The 13,736-nt window shown below is 40.4% G+C and overlaps 1 protein-coding gene across 4 annotated transcripts in view; it reads left to right on the top strand.

The window, feature by feature from the left end:
• The first annotated feature begins 204 nt into the window (after window positions 1–204).
• The window catches only part of MROH2B (maestro heat like repeat family member 2B), a 65,124-nt gene continuing 51,592 nt past the window's right edge, over window positions 205–13,736 (top strand). For 3 of the 4 annotated variants that reach the window (XR_007127736.1, XM_047731656.1, XM_047731658.1), the window contains exons 1-9: window positions 205–739; window positions 2,044–2,105; window positions 3,647–3,757; window positions 5,118–5,277; window positions 6,005–6,103; window positions 9,040–9,194; window positions 11,897–12,037; window positions 12,417–12,509; window positions 12,601–12,670. Coding sequence is in view for 3 of the 4 variants with exons in the window: in XM_047731656.1 (XP_047587612.1) it covers window positions 712–739; window positions 2,044–2,105; window positions 3,647–3,757; window positions 5,118–5,277; window positions 6,005–6,103; window positions 9,040–9,194; window positions 11,897–12,037; window positions 12,417–12,509; window positions 12,601–12,670 (919 nt within the window). In the remaining variant the exon portion in view is untranslated. Of the gene's footprint in view, window positions 740–1,240; window positions 1,482–2,043; window positions 2,106–3,646; window positions 3,758–5,117; window positions 5,278–6,004; window positions 6,104–9,039; window positions 9,195–11,896; window positions 12,038–12,416; window positions 12,510–12,600; window positions 12,671–13,736 lie in introns of all 4 variants that reach the window. The other variant, XM_047731657.1, reaches the window with a different exon arrangement.

The raw sequence follows: 13,736 nt of genomic DNA, 5'->3' as shown, positions 1-13,736 counted from the left end.
AAGAGGTGTGGATAGAAAATGATTTGAAAACAAGAGAGAATGGAATCAAAGAAAAAACCTGAGCCTGGAGTGAGGCCAAGACCCAGACCGAGTGAATAGTGGAGGGAAAGTGGGGAACAGGAAGGGGTGGCAGAGAAGGCTTTTGCTTTGCTGCTGTCAGTTGGACATTCTATTCAACTGCCCCTTGGTGGGCATTCCGGTCCACTGAGCATGCCCAATTTGTGTGACTGACTTTCACCAAGTAGAACAATCAACAAGCTCACCATAAAGGCTTTACCAACACCAGGCCAGTAAAGTGACCACTGAAAACCATTCCCAAATTTGTGATCAATGGACCCAAGTTTAGGGAGAGGAACTTCTTTGGTCTACAAAAATGCTTTGAGTCCCAGTCTCTAATTTCTTCCTTCTCAGATACTCTGGTCTCCACCCAAGGAACAATATTCGGTGAGATGCAGCCATTTTGTTGGTCAGCAGGAGCTCAGAAGCAAGAAAATGTCATAGTGGTAGAATACAGCATCATCCTTCTCAGTAGCAGCCCATCGCTGGAAGCTTCCAGATCGTTGTGCCAATCAAGTGGAGGAGGGACTTTCCTTTAGAGAGCCTTATGTGAACATTTTGTGAGAAACTTGTCAACTTGCTTGTTCAATTTTTTAGCCATACTATTTCTGATACTTAGGTGCTGTCTCTTAGAGAGTCTGAAACAGCCAAGACATGACTCAAGACATGGAGGAAACTGTAGGTGAGCATCACGGGATCCTAAGGAGCTAAGTGTTTTGTGTCTATACGATCACATGTTTATGTGGGATGGGGGATGGTGTGAGTCATTGTGGAGGGTCTGTACAACTTAAAGTGTTATAAAAAGTTATGCTAAAGTAAGATTATTTCTCTCTACTCCCCTTTTATTCCAAAATAATAAATCGTATTGATTGTAAAGGGGCAGTGATAGACTAGGAGCCTGAGAGATGATGGTGCCTTACTTTCTTTAAAAATATATTGTCTACCTGAAGAGAAAGTACCTACAACACAAAGAAAGACAGTCTTTTATTTACTCTTAAATATTGGGATGGAAATATTTTCCCCTAATTTTCAAGCATGGTTGCCTATCTGCTTTGCCAAAAAAAGACCTTGCTAAAGGGATCTGTGGCTTGATTTGGAGACTCACCTCCAAGGGTTTCTCTCTTACCAATTTGCCATGTGGCCTGAATTGCTCAATTCCTTTGACTCACATGTTTTTTTTCAGTTTTCTGATGAGAGTTATTCAAATACAAATATGCCTGGAAAGTGCAAGTCAAACTAATTTAGATCATTTATCAGAAAACAGAAGGTTCCATTAGCTTGGGACCAGAAGAGGGACCTGGCAAAGCCAGAAGGTTAGACAGAGAGAAACAGAGTAGACAGACTGTGGAAAAGTACACAGAGGAGGTGCTGAGGAGGAAATGAAAGTAAACAGCTATATCACACCATTGTCTTCTCATGCTCAGGTAGGGTGGAAGGGTTTCAACTCATGACATCTGAGAGCTGCACCTTGGTAGAGAGGATATATAGGGTGATACCTACATGACAGGAGGGATAAATAAGAATGTAACATCTTTTTTTTTTTTAAGATTTATTTATTTGTTTGAGAGAGAGAAAGAGCACAAGTGAGAGTTGGGGGCCAGGGGGAGAGAGAGAAGCAGACTCTCTGCTGAGCACGGAGCCCAATGTGGGGCTCCATCTCAGGACCCTGGGATCATGACCTGACCCGAAGGCAAATGCCTTACTGACTAAGCTACCCAGGTGCACCAGAATGTAGCATCTTTTATCTTCCCCTTCCCCTTTAATTCAGGTTTTGAAAAAAAAAATACTAAGTATCTGTTATTTGCAAGTATGTCAAGCATATAAAATATGAATAAAACTTAGCTCCTGTCATCAGAGAGCTGACAGTCAAGAAGAAGGAGGGTCTGGGACAAAAGATAAACAGAGAAGCAAGAGAAAAAAAATTTCTGTAACTCTTGCATAGGAATTATAGGAGAGACTTAATTCTTCTTTTTCTGTACATTTTAGAGACTTTTGGAGATATTAACCTCACTCTAGGCATGCTGAACATGGAAGATAATATTAGCAAGGTAAGGAAAATAGAGGAAAAATCTGTTCTCCATTTACTTTTCCTAGTGCAATTATTGCAACATTTCATATACCTCTTTCTTTGCCTTGACTTCTTTTCTCTCTGGCTTCATACACAGCATTCAATCTTTCAAAAGTAGTTATAATGGAAGTCATTGTCATGTTTAAACAATGATATTTGGCATTTGAGGAATCATAGTATCCAGTTCTGGAAGTTAGCTCAAGAATACTTTCTATAACCTGATACAGAAAGATGTGGAAAGAGGGGGAGGCCACACTTATAACCATAAGAGTCTCCTCCTGTAGAAGCTGAGGGTTCCTATGACAAGCCCCAGAGATCTCCACTACTCATCTGTGATGCTAGTCCATGATTAGAGATTTATTTCTCTGGGATGTGAAGGCTTTTCTGGCCCCAACAACCTTTTGTAAAATAACAACAGCTACCTCCAAGGGACACTTATCTAGAAAGCAGCACCCAAGAAGCTTTCCAAACACAGTGACTTGTATTATGTTCACCCCTCGCACCTTCACGAGGTAGGCATGGGTGTTTCCATTTCACAGCGAAGAGGAGTAAGACCCACAACAGGTACATGACTAGAACACAAGGCCGTCTGACTTCAAAACAATGCTCCCAATCATGATCCAAGGCAGCCTCCCTATGAAGGACAGGGTCTACCCCTTCATCTCCTAATCTGGTGGACCTCAACCCTGACTGCCTACTAGAACCCCTTATGCAAAGGGAGTTACGTCCCATCTTCAGCATGGGCATAGTATCTTGAAGGCAACATGCTTGAGGCTGTAGGGCATTCCAGGACCCCAGTCTCTCATCTACCCGAGACCATGTAGCCACCTAAGAGATTGCAAAGAGTCCTCTCACACAACATCTGGTCCAGCCCCATGATTCCGACACTGCAGTCCTGTCCAAAAGAATTCACAAGTTTCTTTCTACAAGGCATGAAGCAGCCAAGGACTTATAAACCTCCCTTAGGATCCAGTTTCACAGCTTATCAGCCTCTTTGGGAATCACAGTGTGTTTCTTAATAACATAGTCGCTTCCCAGTGGTAGGAGCAGCGGTCTGGGTAATGAGCATTTCCATTCCCCTGAGTGCCCTACTACAGCGACTTTCAAGACTGATACGTTAGGTAGCCTGCTTCCAACTTCAGTTAGATTTCGTCATAGTAATGCAGTCAGGTTAAAATAGTTTTCAGAAAGAAATTTGCTTTATGTATAAGCTTTTGTGTCCTAAAGCTGCATATTATGTTCAGGAAGCCCTGATTAAGATGCATTAAAATCCCCCAATCAGGAGAGCACATGCTGTGATGAGCACCGGGTGTTATACAAAACTGATAAATGATTGGACGCTACATATAAAATGAATGACGGTATGTTAGTTGGCTGACTGAATTTAAATTTTAAAAAGATGTATAAAATCTATTGTGAAGTAGAAACACATTGCTTACTTTGATGGTGTTAATCATGTACTTCGTATGATTCCTTTAGTTTTGCAACTCAGATTCTGTGTATACACTTGTATGTTCACAGGAAGACATTTATAGTCATCTCACTTCCGTTATTCAGAATAGTGACATCTTGGATGATGCAATCGTCCAACGGTTGATTTATTATGCTTCTAAGGACATGAGAGACAACAATGTAAGTTTGATTCTTAATGATAAATCAATACCAGGGTCGCAACTGGTCTTTAAGTGACCCAGATGCACCCGTGTAGACATTTACAAGCTTTTCCTACTTTACTGCCTGATTTGCAAATCACTTTCATTTGTTTCTTCATGATAACTTGGATACTATTACAATACTTATTATTTATCCCTCCACAGATAAGGAAACTGCGACAAAGTTAAAAAAAAAAAAAGACTTTAGAGATAATATTATCCATTCCAGTTTTAGATGAGCATGTTGATGTTTGGAGAGATTTTTTTCAAAGTAACTAGAACCCAGTTTTCTCACTTTCTGTATATAAATTATTATCTCTCATGTGCCTACTTAGCTATCTATGCTAGGAATTGTATCAGAAAAATTATTTGTAGACATAGTTGAGTTTTAAGGTGTTTTCTTCCAGAAAGGATGTTTACCTGCCAAGGGTACTAACAATCTATGATTAATTTCAGGCCTTGAGATTTGGAGGAGGGGGGCACTTCTGTGATTCCAAGTTGGACTACAGTACATGGAGGGCCAAGCAAACCTTTCATTTAAATGAAGCCTTTTGGAGCCTTAGGCTAAAAGATAAGAAGTGGGATGACCAGGGTCTCACCATTTGTTGGTCTCAAATTCAGTCTGTTCTCCCAAAATACTGCACAGGAGCCTCAAATATAGGACTTACTTCCATGGATTTCCAATCTTTTCTAGATCTTAACTTAGTAATTCATTCCACTCTATATTGTGATGTTTTGTGAGTACATTTTCTAACAGCTTGTCAAGGTCTTTTTATTGTCTTCAGCAGGAGAATCGATCAAATTTACCTAGTTCAGCATTACCAAAAGCAGAACTCCAAATATCTCCACTATCCGAGATAACTGGATCAGGACAATATGAAAACCCAAAGTCCACCCCACCCCGTCCCATTTCCCTTTCACCATACCCTTCAGGCCTCCAGCCATAGTGATTCGTCATTAACACATAAAACATAGATCCTGTGTTCATAGTGCCCGATCAATTTGCAAGAAAATGTATTTTGACCTCACGTTTACAAGAACCTTAGTAAAACCTGGTTTTATTTTTTTTTAAGATTTTTTATTTATTTGTCAGAGAGAGAGGGAGAGAGAGCAAGCACAGGCAGACAGAATGGCAGGCAGAGGCAGTAAAACCTGGTTTTAAAGTTCACTAAAGTTACCTCTGCTAGACAGCTACTGGCCCTCACCCTAGAGACTTCCCCCCCTGGGTTTGGAACAGCCTGTTTGGTCCCTGTCCCAAAGCCGGGGGAACTTAGAATATTATCTAGACCATCACCTCTCCCCTCTTCCTCCAGTTGTTATTCCTCCTTTTTCCTCCTCAGATCCTCAGAGAAACCAGAATGCTAGCTGGTGAGGTGTTGGTGTCTCTTGCTGCGCATGATTTCAACTCTGTGATGTATGAAGTACAGAGTAACTTCAGGATCCTGGAGCTACCAGATGAATTCATCGTGCTTGCTCTGGCTGAACTGGCGACCAGCTATGGTACGGAGGGAAGACTCTCCACATTTTCCTGGGAAGTATCCACCCTGACTAACTGTCTAAAACCAGATGGGTGCAAACAGCAGAAAGGAGAGCACTCTTCCCTTCTGCCATGCTCAAGAGCATCGACGGTGGGATTTAGGTGGTTGTTTCTGAGCACAGATGAGCCTGCTGATGCACCATTAGTCTATGCTGCTCTCTATTTGGCTGGACCCTCCCACCCTCACCGTCCCTTTGATCTGGCTTTGTGTTTGCAAAAGCCCTTTTTCCACAAGGCCTCTTCTGCAAACCACTGAACATTTACATGAAGTATGTAAGAGTTTATTAGGATTATTTTTCTATACCACTTTATTTAACAGATTTTTATTTATTTATGTATGTATTTAGTTAGTTAGTTATTTTTATTGAGTATCTATTACCTGAGCTAGGCCCTGGGAATGCAGCCAAGTTCTGGTGGGAGAGATGGACATTAATCCAACAATTATCCAAACAGGCAATTGCTACAAACAACAGGTACAGCTAGAACCTTCTTTTAAATCAACCATTCCTTGATTTCTAACTATGGCCAGCCCTTACGGCCAAAGAAAGGGTCGAGAGGAATATCTTCCTGCAGCACCTCATCTGTCTCCCCGACACAGCTTTGACATGCTCCTTCTCCTGACGTGGAGAACCGCAGAACTCTCCAGTGTGAGAGGATAATGATTTTCTCCTCTTGTGCCCCTCTTGGCAGTGTCCCAGAGTATCCCCTTCATGATGATGACCCTGCTAACCATGCAAACCATGCTCAGGCTGGCTGAAGAGGAGAAGATGAAGGGAGTTTTCTGTATTGGTGGGTATTCCTATGGTTTCCTCTTTGTTATGACCAGACTATGAATTGAGCAAATGTTTTATTTTTCCTTTTACTCTAGTTTTGTTCTATTTGCTAATAATAATAGCTACCATTTACTGAGTGCCTACCACATGGAAGTTTCTCTGCAGGGACTTGTCTCTCTCAGTCCTCAAAGCAATTATAATTCTCTCTGTCTCAATCCTCAAAGCAAGGTAAGTACTATCACTTGATGGGGGGATCATTTTACAGATCATTTTACAGATGATTTTACAGATGAGAAACAGAGAGTCGTGGAAATTAAGCAATTTCCTTAAAGTGGTGACAGTCAGTGAAATGGAGAGGTGGCGGTCAAGTCTATGTGACTGAGATCTATACACTTTCCACTGCCTTAAATAGCCTCCACTTCTACTAGCCTCCTTCTTTAACTGGATCACACTTTCCCCACAATGGTTCTGGGAGCTCACCAGTTCTTAGCAGTAGGCTAAATGTTGGCATCGCTGTATAATGCAATGTTGTAATAAAGATAAGTAATCAATCTAATCAAAGTACAAACACTCATAAAATTAAGGAAAATAGGTAAGCAAACCATGGGTCACAAATTCCCTCTACCCCAAAACTGAAATACATCCGGAGTAATGAAGAGTCTGCAGAAAAGAAAATGGCCCTGGAATTTGCAGGAAAAAAAACATGTACAGCACAGTGAGAGGCTTCTTGGTTGAGTCTGGAGACCTGGGCTCCTCTCCTTGATCATCCTCTGAACCATCCTCTCTCAATCTCATTTTCACCTCTAAACACATTATATAAAGGGATTGCTAGGATCCCTCTCCCCTCTAAAACCCCCCAACACTATGATTTTGTAATATTTAAAAGCCTGTGCTGTCAGGAATGTCATCTTTACCTCTCAACCAAGACTTGTCTGTTCTGTTTTGGCCATTTCTTCTTTTCTGCCCTTTATGGAAGCAATATTTGTATCTGGTATATCCTGAGAATGTACTATGTGCCTGAATACTGCCTTGGGTATTTTAAGATTATTATCTCCTTTAACCTCACAGCAACCCCATTAGGTAAGTAATATTTTTCCCTCGTTTTACAGATGAGAAAATTGAGGCATAGAAATTTAAGAGCTTGCCTGCAGTCATACAGCTAGTGCGTGGCAGAGCTAGGATTTGAACTATGACAGTCTGGCTCAAGAACTTGAGCAATTACACTAGATTAGCCCACTTTTCAATACCTTTTATTTTTCCTACGTACTATCACAGCTAACACTGTGTTCTTGCAAATAAACTTTGGTGCTTGTAATAGCATTTCTACCTGCAATATCAACAACCCAACAGGGAAAAGGAAATAAAATTAGAAATCATCACAGCAATGAAAAAGGGATTCTCTGCCTTTGTGTTATAAAGTTATCTAGTGCCCTTTGGTCTTTTTTTTTTTTTTAAGATTTTATTTACTTGTCAGAGAGAGAGAGGAGAGCGAGCGAGCACAGGCAGACAGAATGGCAGGCAGAGGCAGAGGGAGAAGCAGGCTCCCCGCCAAGCAAGGAGCCCGATGTGGGACTCGATCCCAGGACACTGGGATCATGACCTGAGCCCAAGGCAGCTGCTTAACCAACTGAGCCACCCAGGCGTCCCTGCCCTTTGGTCTTAAAGCAACTTTTGCCTGGCTGCCGCTAAAGAATAGGTATAAAATTTCATAGTCATCCATCCGTCTATGTAGCTATTCATTTAATCAGGTAATAAGCAGACATTGTGCTCATTGCTTCAGATACCGTCAAGAGATGAGACATCTTTTCCCTCATGTTGATTTTGGCCAGTACAAGACGAGCACACACACACACACACACACACACACACACACACACACACACACAAGATTATGACAATGTAGAGCAGGAGATTATCAGTTTGAAAGGAAAGTGAATGAGTCAATACATGGCCAGCTCTAAGGTACTTGGGGTCTTTCCAGAGTATTCTTTGCATGTGAACTATCATTGAGGAGTAAACTATGACTTTTCTTCATCATCTAGTGAAACGAGAGAGCTGAAGGAACAAATAATATTATTTAATACATTTGATGCAAATATATATGGGTTTTTGGTCCAAATGATATTTTTGCAAGCCCAACATTTTTTTATTTTATTGAAGTGAAACAGACCTATGAAAAAACATACCAATCAGAAGTGTACAGGTTGATGAGTGGTCACAAAATGAACTTACTCTTATGATCACCACTCAGATCAAAAAGTGGGACATTACTAATAACCCAGAAGCCCACCTCATCTTTCCTGCCAATCATCATGATCTCTATTCTGTCCAAGAGTAACCACAAGCCTGACTTCTAACACCATAGCTTAGTGTCACCTATTGTGAAATTCATTCATATTGTTGTGTAAAGATGTCTGTGTTCACTTCTGTGTACTATTACATGCCTATACTACAGTTTGTCCATTCTGCTTGCTGACAGACATTTTTCTGTTTTCTGTTTGAGACTATGACCCACCCCACAAAGTGAATATGAACATTCTAGTACAAGTTTTTTAGTGCCTATATGTTTGTGTATCTAACCAACTGCATACTTAGGAGTGGAATTTCTGGGTCATAAGGAATATATATTCAATGTTTTCTAAAGTGTTTGTATCAATTCACACTCCCCCCAGCCATACATGAAAACACCAGCTGCACCTTAGTCTTACCAACATTGACATTGTCTGAAATTTTAGGAATTCTAGATGGTTTGTTGTATTATCTCATTATCGTTTTAACTTACATTTCACTAATGTGGCGGAATACTTTTTATATGTTTATTTGGTACAGTTATATAATATTTTATAGAAACTATCACACATTTGTTAATTATCAGTACGCTCTTCTCAAAGTATTTTATGGGCCCTCCCATCTTTATATTTTTCTCAGTCTGTGGTTGTTTTTAAAATGCAGCCCTTGAGAAGTTCAGCAAGGCCATTTACAAATACGTCAACCACTGGAGAGACTTTCCCTATCCAAGATTGGATGCCAACCGACTATCTGACAAGATCTTCATGCTGTTCCGGTATATAATGGAGAAGTGGGCCCCCATTACCTCACCCATGCAAGTGAGTGGGGACCTCAGCATGCCCCAAGAGAGCTCTCCTTCCATGCTGCTTGAACTTCCTCCCCTTTCTGACATGATCATTAATCTCAGTTGTTTGGAAAGCTATGAGTTGTGGTTTCTTGAGGTTTATCAACACTTTTGTTTTTCCTGTTTCAAATCACTATTTATTCATTCTTGAGCTAATATTTATTGAGTCCCCATGACATGCCAGGCACTGTTCCCCCATGCTGGGGAGACAGCAGGAATTGAACAGACCAAAATCCCCACTCTTGTGGAACTGACATTCCAGTGTGTGGAAACAACAATGACTAACTGGAGATGAGTAAAATATAGAGAAATTCAGTATTTCATGTCTTTATAACCCATATTTGGGCTGAGTCACCCTTTAGGAAAAACAACAGCCAACAAAAATTTCCCATGTCTATGAATGAAATATCTAAAGGATGTGCGTGACTATTTCAAAAGATTGTGCAGAAGAGATTACAAAGGGCGTGCGCATGGAATCCCATGCCTATCTTGCTTAATCAGTATAATTTTTAAATGGAGAGTAAATTACATCCTATTTAGGTCATTTATTCCTATATTTTAAAGACGTAGCATTTGTCTTCTCTAGCTCAGTTTCTTTTCTATACTTTAAGCTACCAAAGCATTTTTTTTTAACATGCTGAAGTAGTTAAATCATTAGCAAACTTGGAACTTTTAAAATATCCTGTAGAAGTCTTTTCTTTAAGGCACCTGAAAAACACAATTCAATACAAATTCGCCAAGTACTTTCCTAGCTTCCCACAGAAAGAGTTAGACAAGTGACAAGAAGGTGCACACAGTAATGAGGGAACAGAGAGAGAGAGAAGCACTTAAATCCTGTGATGAGTACTGCAAAGGCCGTGACTTTGAAACTGAGCTCGCAGCCTATAAAGACGTTCACCCAAGCAAAAGGCATTCCCTAAAGAGGCCATAAAAGTTGCTGAAGCAGAGGCTGGGGACAGGATAACATGCACACTTGAGTGAGTCCAATAGAAGAGAGGGAAGGGGAGAAGAGAAGGGAGATATAAAGAAGCAGAAACAAATAAAACCAGGAAAGATTTTGGTCTTAGTCACATATGTTGAGTCTTGAATGCTACACAGGAGTTTGGACTTTTTTTTTTTATATAAGAAATAAGAAACCTTTGGAGGGTTCTAAGCAAGGAGAATGAGATCTTAGAAACTAAGAAAGGAATAATTTTCAAGAAGCAAAAGGAGATGTATGAAGTCTATTGTTACGGTGCTCAAGCGAGAATAATCCTGAAAGGCATCCATTGCTTGGAAATGTCCAACTGCTCAGAAGAAACATCCAGCTGACATACAGTTGAGTGAAATAAATGGTTGTTATTCTGAGCCACTAAGTTTTGAGATGGTTTGCTAGACAACAAAACTTAGTTGACAGAAAAAAAAAAAAATTCATCACCTAATATTAGGTAGAAAAGCAGAATATAGAACTATATATTAAAGAACGGTGTCAGTTTTTTAAAAATTAAAGTGTATAGAGGAAACGTAGGGAAGAATAAGTCAAATTAATAAAAAAATATTAAAGTACACCAAAGAGTGATTATCTATGGATACTGTCAGCAATGTGAATATTGTGTTTCCTTCTTCATAACTTTTATGCTTTCTAAATTTTTCCAGTCAACCTATTTACATTTATATTTTACACTTATTTGTTTTTTATATCAGCAGAAGCCAGAGTGGACTGAAGAGTAAATGAGAGGTGGGAAGTAGAGATAGCAAACGTAGACCTCTCTTTCAGAAAACTTTGCTTTTTGTTTGTTTGTTTCAAGTTTTTTTTTTAAAGATTTTATTTATTTATTTGACAGAGAGAGATCACAAGTAGACGGAGAGGCAGGCAGAGAGAGAGAGAGAGGGAAGCAGGCTTCTTGCTGAGCAGAGAGCCCGATGCGGGACTCGATCCCAGGACCCTGAGATCATGACCTGAGCCGAAGGCAGCGGCTTAACCCCCTGAGCCACCCAGGCGCCCCTGTTTGTTTCAAATTTTTATTTAAATTTAAGTTAGTTGGGGCACCTGGGTGGCTCGGTGGGTTAAAGCCTCTGCCTTCGGCTCGGGTCATAGTCCCGGCTCCTGGGATTGAGCCCCGCGTCGGGCTCTCTGCTCGGCGGGGAGCCTGCTTCCTCCACTCTCTCTGCCTGCCTCTCTGCCTACTTGTGATCTCTCTCTGTCAAATAAATAAATAAAATCTTTAAAAAAATAAAATAAAATAAAATAAATTCAAGTTAGTTAACATATAGTATAATATTGATTTCATAGGTAGAATTTAGTGATTAATCACATAATTTTTTGGAGAAAAGAAAGAAACAGAATTGGGGTCAGAGTGATTTGGAATTGAAGAATTTTTTAATATAAGGGAAATTTTCAACTTACTAGTATATTGAAAGAAAGTGACTAGTGGAGAAAGGTTAAAGAAATAGGAAGGGGACAAATATGGAAATGAGTTTCAGTGGAGATACAGATGTAGACAGAGCTAAAAATACAAACATAACTGTAACTGCTTCATGCAATGATCTTAACCTAAACATTTTTTAAAGAATTCTTTCTTGGTTGGAAGCAGTGAGGAAAGTTGTGTGGGGCTGTCTAAAGCTCCAGGTATTCTGAGAACTGTACAAAAAGCTCAGTGAAGTCTTAGACGTGGTATTCGTTGGCTGTCTCTGCAGACTTTGGCCATCGTTAAGGCACATGGCCCCACAGTGAGCCTGCTGCTTCATCGGGAAGACCTCTGTGACTATGCCCTTGACCAGGTACCCTGGCTCCTGAACCAGTATAAAGACAAAGAGATTGATTTCCACGTCACTCAGGTAAGAGCCACACCCTCAAGGAACCTATTCAGAGAGTCTATCCACAACCATCCTGGAAGACAGTAAGTCTCCAGAGGTCCTAAGGAACTGAGATACCGGTTTGGGCAGTTAACTTAAATACTTTTTGAGAAACATGAGGTAGAGAAGAGGTGGGCATAGCTGGATGATGGAATATCCAAAAAAGGGATTAAGAATTTTCTTTTCAAGTTGCTGAGGCACTGACTAACGCAGGGAGTTCAGAATCACTAAAGAAAACTGGTGACCGCAGGAAGGTTATGGGTTTGTTCTCCTCACAAAAAACGTAATTATTTGTCTTCCACATCCTGTGCTGCTGCTTCATGGGCAGCCTCCAACTAACCTTTGAGAGCTTCCATTCTAGAGTCTAAAACAAATACTGACCGCGGTGGTCCTTTATGACACTGCCCTTCCAAAGGGCTTGAGAAAGACCATCTTTATCAGTTTACTCCACCAGGTAAGAAAACCCTGCTGTCAGATCTGATTGTTTCATTTCCTCTGGTTCTCTGTTTTTAACATCTGCCGCCTGATTCTTCTTTCTCACTCAGGTGTGCAGAGCTCCAGAGCCTCCTGTAAAGGAAAATGAAATTGAAGCTTCAAGCTGTTTCCTCATTCTAGGTAGGACCTAGCAACCAGAGGGTTTTTAATAAAAATGTCTTGCAGTGATGATGACAACAGTGATGAAGGATGTGCAAACTGTCGCATTAGTTATTACACACACACACACAATTCCTTCAACTCATGGTATCGTGTGCCTCTCCCTATCCTCCCAGTCCCAAGAGAAGCACAACAGATAGGTAACCAATCACCCTGGTTTGCCTGGAACTAATGGACTTCCAGGGATAGAACATTCAGTTCTAAAACCAGAAAATTTCCATACACATTTTGAGAATTAACCCCTTTATCAAATACATGGTTGGTAAATATTTTCCCCATCCCATATGTTGCTTTTTCATTTGGTTAATGGTTTTTGTGGGGTTTTTTTTCTGCCGAGCAGAAGATTTTTGGTTTGATATAGTCTTGCTTGTTTATTTTTGTCTTTGGTGCTTCTGCTTTTAGTGTCAAATCCAAAAAGTCATTGCCAAGACCGATGTCAAGGAGCTCACCACCTGTTTTCTTACAGGGGTGTAATGGTTTCAGGTCTTACTCTCATGTCTTTATTCTGATTTGATTTTTGTATATGGTATAAGGTAGGGATCTAGTTTCACTCTTTTGCATGTGGCTGTCCATTTCCCAGCATCATTTATTGAAGAGACTATCCTTGCACTGTTATGTATTTTTGACTCCTTTGTCAAAAATTAATGGACTACATATGCATGAAATTATTTCTGGGCAAATCCTAGGGATTTGTGAGTTGGCAATCCTAGGGATAGGAAATGCTTTTTTCCTTGGTATTTGAGCCTATTTCAAACTGTATCAAACCCAAAGTCACGCCATTTCTCCCTCATCATCTCTTAATATCTATTCCTTGTCTCCTTCTCACTCTCTTCTTCATTCTTTCCCCTTCCTTCTTGTTCTCACATCACCATCCCACCCACTGTCTGGTTAAAATACCTGGTGCAGGTCATAAAGGAAGGACCAAGTTCTCGGAGTCAGCATACAAATTATGTTCCAACATAGACCCTGAAAAGTAAGGACCAGAGCAATCCCATACTTCCCATACCTCTACCTCCACCCTCCCCAA

This window comes from Lutra lutra, chromosome 5, assembly GCF_902655055.1.
Source record: "Lutra lutra chromosome 5, mLutLut1.2, whole genome shotgun sequence".
Taxonomy (NCBI): domain Eukaryota; kingdom Metazoa; phylum Chordata; class Mammalia; order Carnivora; family Mustelidae; genus Lutra; species Lutra lutra.
This window is presented reverse-complemented; position numbering and strand designations above follow the sequence as displayed.